The sequence below is a fragment of the Arvicanthis niloticus genome, chromosome 24 (genome assembly GCF_011762505.2).
Source record: "Arvicanthis niloticus isolate mArvNil1 chromosome 24, mArvNil1.pat.X, whole genome shotgun sequence".
Taxonomy (NCBI): domain Eukaryota; kingdom Metazoa; phylum Chordata; class Mammalia; order Rodentia; family Muridae; genus Arvicanthis; species Arvicanthis niloticus.
The window spans coordinates 39,890,813-39,899,704 of NC_133432.1; the positions used below are offsets into that span (position 1 = coordinate 39,890,813).

At 43.8% G+C, this 8,892-nt stretch overlaps 1 protein-coding gene across 1 annotated transcript; it reads left to right on the forward strand.

Annotated features, from left to right (window-relative positions):
• Zar1l (zygote arrest 1 like) lies at positions 1–8,529 on the forward strand. Its single transcript, XM_076922276.1, has 4 exons — positions 1–643; positions 1,168–1,260; positions 3,014–3,088; positions 8,395–8,529. Exons 1-4 carry the CDS (start codon positions 68–70, stop codon positions 8,527–8,529), a joined length of 879 nt encoding a protein of 292 aa, XP_076778391.1. The 5' UTR covers positions 1–67.
• The last annotated feature ends 363 nt before the right edge of the window (positions 8,530–8,892 follow it).

The window sequence follows — 8,892 nt, forward strand, 5'->3', positions numbered from 1 at the left end:
GGGTGAACCCGAACCAAATCTACAAAGAGGAAGTGGCAGAGGCAGGTGAGGTAGGAAACTACACCCAATGGAGCGCCTTTTCTGTTTTCCCTGTGGCTATGGGACCACACAGCCTTTAACCTACCCTGGTCCCTGGACACACTGTCAACCGCAAAACTGGCCACAAAACATGGGAGCTCCCATTTTCCTAGACAGGCTTAGGGTACCAGCAAATGTCTCTCAGGCCTGTATGGACCCTTACAACAGGGCTCGGCTTCAAGCCGTTTCCACTCAGATGAACCCCAACCTGAGTCTATGGCTATGCAAGGCCAACACCAAGGAGGTGGGCGTACAGGTGAGCCTTCAAGTGGACAAGTCGGTGCAGTGCTCACTGGGGTCACAGACACTACACAGCAGCTGCCTCTCGGACAGAACCAGCTCCAGGAAGCCCACCGAAGCTTTGGGAGTAGGCTGGAGACGCTTGATCCAGAGACCCCAGGATGGGGAAAACAAGGAAACCCAGGGGCTCACAGGACCTACAGAGGCCAATCAGCTGTTGCTACTTACATGGAGAGGGGATAGTGACAAGCAGGAGAAACTCCCACGGCTGAAGGAATTGGGGGAGAAACATGCCCCAAGCCCTCAGGACAGGAAGAGCAAGCAGGTATGTGCAAGCACAGTCAGAGTTCACTTGGAAGCCCCGCTTTTAGCTGGCTTCTCTCTGCTCAGCACCCCACCAGCAGAACCCTCCCTCCTTCCATTTCCAGAGTGGTAAGTGCTGTTGCTACCTTTCCTTTGGTGGGGAAGGTGCAGTTCTGGAAACATGTACCTTGTTTGCATGGTCTGGATGTTTTTCAACTTTTGGTAAGGTAGGTGTGAAGCCTAACTTTAAAAAGTCCTGTCAGTATTCCTGGTGACGATGAGGCGACAGTAAGTAAGCTTCAAGTGTGTGAAAGGAGAACCTAGATTTTTATTTTTGGAGATGTTGCTGTTGCGGGGAATGGACAGGAAACATCTGAGTGCCGCGAGCCTAGAAGCTTCGTTAACAGAGCTCTGTAGAGAATCGCTGAAAGCAAGGTCCAGGAGGTAAATGCTGTTGTGTTAGTCCATCAATTAGGAAACTAAGATCTAGACTCTTCCTCTCCCGACCCCCATTAATAAAAGACTTCCGTTCCTATTTATTTTCAGTTTTTGGAACCCAAATACGGCTATTTTCACTGTAAAGAGTGTAAGACGAGATGGGAGAGTGCTTATGTATGGTGCATCGCAGGTACCAACAAGGTAAGCAAGCATGAGGGGTGGGGCATGCAAGGGGGAGGAGCACGCTTTGGGGGAGGGGCACTGAGGTCTGGAAGGTGCAGGCGTGGCGAGGGAACTGCTTTACTCCTTTTCACCTCTTCACTTTGGCATAGTCGCTGACAAGCACCGAGTGTGGGTTTTATATTGATATTTCCATTTGAGTATGAAAGTCAATGATTAAATAAATAAATTACCACGAGGAGTGGTAGTATATAACCCTGCAACTGCAGCACTTGGGAGGGGAAGGATGGGGTTTGAGACCAGCTTAGGCTACATAAAAAGAGGCCTGCGCCTTTAATCCCAGCACTTGGGAGGCAGAGACAGGTGGATTTCTGAGTTCGAGGCCAGCCTGATCTACAGAGTGAGTTCCAGGACAGCCAGGGCTACACAGAGAAACCCTGTCTCGAAAAAACCAAAAAAAAAAAAAAAAAAAAAAAAAAACCAAAAAAAAAACCTTTACATGAATGGAAAACAAAAGAAATTAAAAGGAAAGGAAAGAATATGACTGCCCCTAGGTATGGTGGAGGAGAAACTTTATTGTAGAAAAAAGAGAGACATACCCAGCGGCAGAGACAAATCTGAGAGAGTCCAGAGTGGTCATGACCCTGAACCATGTGGGGAGCGGGGAGAGGAAGGAAGAGAGGGAATCAACTACGGGCTTTAAATGCCAGATTCTTGGAGGCAGAGGCAAGCCCATCTCTGCAAGTTTGAAGCCAGCTTGGCCTACATAGCAAGTTCCAGGTCAACCAGAGCTACATAAGTGGAGACTCTTTCTCAAAAAAAGAAAGAAAACCAGAGATCTTGCCAAGTAAACCAGGGAGAAAATGTCCACTAGACAATGTGCAAAACCTAGAAAGTAGATGAAACTGATGGGAAGCCACAAATAATTAAATTCAAGTGGGAAATCTAGACATTTCAGGGCAGAAGGAGAAATTGGCCCAGGCAGTAGAGAAAAGTAATAACAGCTACTTTCTATTGAGTACTTCTTTGAGTTTTATGTATGTTGCTGAACAGAACTAGCATAGAGTAAGAACTATAGGAAAGTAATGCTATCTCAGTTTACAAGTAAATGAAATGGAACACAGAGTGAGGGCAAGCGACTACTGGAACTCTCAGAGCTTAAAGCCTCAGGGTACTGGTCTGGAGAATGAGCCCATTGTTGAAGAGGACTGGAGTTGAGTCCCAGCACCCACATGAGGGTTCACAACGCTCTGTAACTTCTGTGTGAAGGGATCCAGCGCCCTCTTCTGGTCTCTGCGGGCAATGCGTGCACATGGTGCACAGACATACATGCTGCAACAAAACAAAGAGGGGAAAAAAAAAAAGCCCACATGCACATGAGGAAAAAAACGGGGAAAAATTAAAAAATCCTTTAAGGATAGAGGTTACATATAAGATGACCAAAGTACAAAGTGAAGGACACATTGTGTCACTTGAGAACTGGGGCCTGGGGTAGAGAGATGGCTCACAGTTACTAGGGCTCACTGCTCTCCCAGAGGTTCCCAGACCACATCATACTAACAACCATGTGTAACTCCAGTTCTAAGGGATACAACCCCCGCTTCTGACCTCTGTGGGGACTGCATACCCTCAGTGCACACGCATGCATGCAAACACTCATACCCCAACTTTTAAGTAAAAAATAAAAATAAGCAAGTGATTATAAAAGAACGGGGACCTAGAAAACGTATGCATGTATCAGCTTGTATTAAAAAGGCTAATAATTTCTCTTTAGGTTTATTTCAAACAGCTCTGTAGAAAGTGCCAAAAGAGTTTTAACCCTTACCGAGTAGAAGCAATCCAATGTCAGGTAAGCACATAGAATGTTTTGTCTGTCTTGTTTTCATTTGTATACGTGAAGCCTCTATTACAAAGTGTTTGGATCTTACAGATCCTGGGTCTTGTCATGGACATACTAGGTTTTCTTTCCTTTCTTTCTTCCTTTCTTTCTCTTTCTTTCTTTCCTTTTTTTTTTTTTTTTGACTTATTTTTATGTATATGAGTACACTGTTGCTGTCTTCAGACACACCAGAAGAGAGCATCTGATCCTATTACAGATGGTTGTGAGCCACCATGTGGTTGCTGGGAATTGAACTCAGGACCTCTGGAAGATCACTCAGTGCACTTAACCACTGAGCCATCTCTCCAGCTCCATAGGTTTTTCTGTATGTATGAAAGCTTAGAATTATTTTAGGAAAGGAATAAAGGCATAAATTCTGCTAAGATTTTTGGAGAGAAAAAGGGAGAAGATCCACTATTTTAAGTTTCCTTATGTCAGACTTGAACCATTCTGACTATAATCTTGTGACCCTGGGAAGCAGCAGGTTCAGGAGTTTAAGGCTAGGCTGGGCTTGTCTCAAAAACCGAAACAAAGCAGAAAACAAACTTCAGGGTGTCTTCAGAATGGCATTCTTTTAGATGGGTAACTGTTATATTTTTATTAAGTTCTGAATGCTGGTGTGTTTTGCGTATTGTTTCCAGTGGCATGGCTTAAGCTTTGTGAAGATGCTGTTCCTGGAAGCTCAGTTCAAGGGAATTGAGATAGGTTGTCAGAGGTCACATGTATAGGTTAAATCTTGACTGGATTTCACAGTGTCTCAATGTTTGTAAAGTCCCTGAGTTAGATGAAGTTTTGACTTTCCATTGCTTTCTTTGTTTTTGAGTTTGGGTGTGGGGCCCTGTGGAGTCTGAAACTTTGGAAAGGAAAACTGTCTTTAAACTTAGTTACAAAGATTAACTTAAATGACTTTTTTAGTCAAGAAGGTTTTAGTGGGATGCAGAGATGGCTCAGTAGTTAAAAACTCCTGCTGCTTTTCCAGAAAAGCCGAATTTGTTCTCAGCACCCACATTAGGTGCCTTGCAACTGCCTGTTACTCCAGATTAAGGGTGTCCCCTGGCTTCTTTTGGCCTACATAAACACTTATATATATATAAGTGTGTGTGTGTGTGTATGTACATATATATTCCATACATAAATACACATAAAATTATATATATATATACCAGGGATTGAATCTAGGGCCTTGTGCAAACCAGACAAGATCTCCACAGACAGCTACCTCATCTCAAGAACTGTTTGTTTGTTTGTTTTGGTTTTTTGAGACAGGGTTTCTCTGTGTAGTCCTGGCTGTCCTGAAACTCACTCTATAGACCAGGCTGGCCTACAGAAATCTGCCTGCCTCTGCCTCCCAAGTGCTGGGATTAAAGGCGTGCGCCACCACTACTAACCTAAGAATGCTTAATGGTTACAAGATCACATATGAAATTTTACAATTAGTAGCAAACACTGACAGCTTTAGGTTAACTCTGAGGGTCCTCAAACTGGGTCAAAGAGCACAGCACTAAAGATCTTCGGTTTCCTCAGTGGTGTTTCCTGGGCTGAGTAGCAAGAACTTGTCAGTTTTATCCAAATGTAATTACATCAACTCTTGCATAGACAGTTTTCTTGGTATGTTCTAAATGGTACAGTTTTCAACTGTATTACAATAACAGTGACTGTAGACACTGGGAAAAGTGTATGTCAGAGGGCACCCTCCCCTTCCTTCCATCTCCCATCTGCTGAGCCATCTCCTCTAATTATTATTAGCTCAACTGTTTCTAATCTTTTGTTAAATGAATCATTGAAACGACTGGATCACCAGGCAGTGGTGGCACACGCCTTTAATCCCAGCACTTGGGAGGCAGAGACAGGAGGATTTCTGAGTTCCAGACCAGTCTGGTCTACAGAGTGAGTTCCAGGACAGCCAGGGCTACACAGAGAAACCCTGTCTCAAAAAACCGAAACCAAAACCAAAAAAACAAAAAGAAAGAAAGAAACGACTGGGTTTTTATCTCCTAGAATTTTCACTTAAAATTAACTTTGATCAGGGAGTGGTAGCTCATTAATTTACTCCCAGAAGTAATCTAAGCGTGAGGAGCAGAGACAGGTGGATCCCTGGTTTAACTCAGCCAGGGATACCTAAAGACCTCGTCTCAAAACCAAAGCAAACCAATAAAAATCAAAACCAAACAACAACAACAAAATAAAAAACCCCAACAAACTTTGAGGTCTTTCTTGGAAATATAGTCTCTTGCCCTCCAACATGTTGAGTATTGCTGTTCATCAATTTTTGAGGTTGTCTCACCCCATAAACCAACCCAGCCTGGAACTCATTATGTAGCCAGAATTGGCCTTGAGTTCCTGGAAATTCTCCTGCCTCAGAAGGTCAAGTGCTGGCTTAGAGGTATGAGCTACCATGCCCAGCAAGGATAGTTTAAAAAATTTGTTTGCTTTTTTTTTTTTTTTTTTTAACAGTGTCCTGGCTGGCCTGGGATTGAATCTGCCAGCTCTGCCTCCGAAATGCTGGGATTGAAGGCATGCACTGTTATGCCCACTTTAAACAGAGTTCTTTGAAATTTAGTGTCAGATAAATCTATTTTTAACCCTTCATGGGCTGTGCTCTCTCTTGGTTTTCAAGTATGCTGTTCTGTCTCTTATATGCCTAGTTATTTTTGATTCTCTGTTAGCATTGCATATAACAATCCGTAGTGATAACTTAGGGTTTAGGGCAGTATCTTCTTCCGGAGAGGATTTCGGCCTGCTTATAACAAGCTGATAGACACAGTAGCAATTTCAAGCCACCTGTATTTTCCAGTCATGTCTGCTCTCTCTCTCGCTCTCTCTCTCTTTTTTTTTTAACTGACCTTCATACCTGTGAAAGCAGGCTTAGTTCTGGTCAATTCTTAGTCATTAGGTAGAGCCCTGGGGTCCCAAGGCCAGCTCTGAGCTGTTGGTGGGGACTCTTTCACAATGATATACCCCTTGGCCCCATCCATCTGTTAATCTCCTTCTTAGCTTCCTAGCCTCCTTCATCTCATCCAGAACTGACAGGAACAGTTCCACAAGGTACCTCCCACTCCTTGGTGATAGATATATAATATATGCTATCATATATAATATAGGTACATATATATTATAGATATATAGATATATACTTATCCTACAGAGTATAAATTGTACTGTAATAAATTACAGTACTGTAAAAGAGCTGTGATAACATATCCTCAACATCTAGAAAGTTTCGGCTGGGCAGTGGTGGCGCATGCCTTTAATCCCAGCACTTGGGAGGCAGAGGCAGGCGGATTTCTGAGTTCGAGGCCAGCCTGGTCTACAGAGTGAGCTCCAGGACAGCCAGGGCTACACAGAAAAACCCTGTCTCAAAAAACCAAAAAAGGGCTGGAGAGATAGCTCAGCGGTTAAGAGCACTGACTGCTCTGCCAAAGGTCCTGAGTTCAATTCCCAGTACCACATGATGGCTCACAACCATCTGTAATGGGGTCTGATGCCCTCTTCTGGTATGTCTGAAGACATCATACTCATATACATAAATAAATAAATCTTAAAAAAAATACAATGATTTAAAAAAAAAAAAAACCAAAAAAAAAAAAATCTAGAAAGTTTCAGAACTTGATGAGGCCTTTTGTTGTTGTTGATAAGAGTCTCACTGTGTATCCCTGGCTGTCCTGGAACTCACTCTGGAGACCAGGTTGGCCTTCAGTCTGGATCCACTTGCCTCTCCCTCCTGAGTGCCTGGATTATAGGCATGTGCCACCACCATCTCTGGGTTTTAAAGTGGATTTATTTTTATCTTATACGTGTGCATGTTTTACCTGCAGGTGTGAATGCACACCATGTATGTGCTGTAGCAACCGAGGCTAGAGGGGGAACTGGAGTCACAGTCTGTTGTGAGCCACCGTGTAGATGCTGGGCATCAAACCTGGGTCCTCTGCAAGGGCGATATAAGCTCTTAACCCCCAAGCCATCTTGTCCTTTTTCCTTTTAAGTTCTTTCTGTATAGATTGGGGACTATAAACCAATTTAAGGCTTTTATTTTCTTCTTTTTTTTGAAACAGTCCCCAAGTTAGGTTCACTTACATTCCCGTGTTTTCTCCTTAATTCCCTGGCTGCCCTCCATTGCCTTTCAGCAACTAGTCTAGGTTCAGCTTTTCTAGCTGCCCTGGATTTCTAAGTGTTACCTGATCTACTATAGCAGGAAGTAGAAATCCAGCTTTGGAGCAAGCTTATTTGGTTGCCTTTTTCTTTCTTAAGAAAGAATGGGGGGAAACTCAGTGAGTTATCTGCACAATGCACTTAGAACAATGCCAGGCAAACAAGGACCCCCATCCTAGAATTAATTTGTAAGGAAGGATGCCTTTCTACTAGGGAAGGGAGGATGTGACTGCTGTCTGGTGTTTAGCACATCAAACTGAAGCTTCCTGTTTAGAGAATGCAAGTCCTAGCTTTCCACAATCTTCAGAAAGTAGACCTTGCCTTATTCTGCGGGACTCCCAGCCATAATATGTGAATGGTGGAACCATGTGCATCCAAGGTTGGCCCTGACCAGGAAGGTGTACCAAGATCTATAGGATGGGCTCTTAGCTGAAAGGCATGGCTTTACATATTAGTGAGGATGGTATTTATCTGGGAAGAAAACAATTCAGCTTCCTGGACCAGTATCATAGTCAGCAGGCAAAGTGCTTGCTGCCAACCCTGATCTGACTGGATTGCCAGGCCCCACAGGATGGAAGGAAGAACCTAGCTATCTTCTGACCTCCACAGGACACACCACACACCCACACACACTCAATAAATACATGTAAAAACCAATGAATGAATACACTTGTAGGCAATACGCAATGTTTACCTGATGCAAATGAACTTAGCTTCCTCAGGAGATTTTTGTTCTTCCTAATTATAACAACAATCTAAATGGTGTCCAGTCTTTGTCAGTATGACCTCTGGTTGAGACCATAGTTAAATGATACCCATTCTGCTTCTCATCCCCACTGACTACAGATACATAAAACTACACACAGACACACTTTAAGAAGGCCCTTCTTCATATTTTACTATTGTCTTGGGTGGCGTGCCAATACCCTCCGGACCAACTTCTGTGATCAGTCATTCAGGTGGCATTTGAAGGGAGATGGGCTGTTTTGTGCATCTTGGAAACTGGCTTGTAGAACTTGGAGAAAGACACAGCTACGGGGGAAGGGAGCGGGAAGGGTATTTTTCAGTTGGGGACCAAGCTTGGGACATCAATTGATCATTTACTGTTCTAACTTTGCCTCCAAAAGACCTGCTTAAGATCCTGTTGTTCCTGTTCTCAAAAGAAAAGACACAATGATCTCCGGAGGCCACATCGTCAGGAGCTCTGTGGCCACTGCAAATACAAGAAATTCTCCTGTAGTGTTTTCTTCGGCTTTAAATAAATCCTGTGACAGTGGGTGCCGTTTCTGGTTTGTAGATTCGATGGTGGTGTAGTTCTGTGTGCAAGTTGGCACTGAATAAATAAAATAAGTACAGATAGATCTGGAGAGATGGCTCAGTGGTTAAGAGCACTGGCTGCTCTTCCAAAGTTCTTGAGTTCAATTCCCAGCAACCACATGGTGGCTCACAGCTATCTATAGTGGAGTCTGATGCCCCTCTTCTGGCACGAAGTCGTATGCCCCATGGGAGGAGCAATGGTGTCAACCACCAGACCCCTGGAGCTCTCTGGGACTGGACCACCAACCAAAGGGTACACATAGAGGAACCCATGGCACCAACTGTGTATGTGGCAGAGGATGGATTTG

Excerpts from the sequence above, each read along its gene's own strand:
- Zar1l (XM_076922276.1), top strand. The coding sequence starts at position 68 with ATGGAGCGCCTTTTCTGTTTTCCCTGTGGCTATGGGACCACACAGCCT. Across the intron at positions 644-1,167 it reads AGGACAGGAAGAGCAAGCAG|TTTTTGGAACCCAAATACGG; the intron begins GTATGTGCAAGC and ends ATTTATTTTCAG. Across the intron at positions 3,089-8,394 it reads TAGAAGCAATCCAATGTCAG|ACCTGCTTAAGATCCTGTTG; the intron begins GTAAGCACATAG and ends TGCCTCCAAAAG.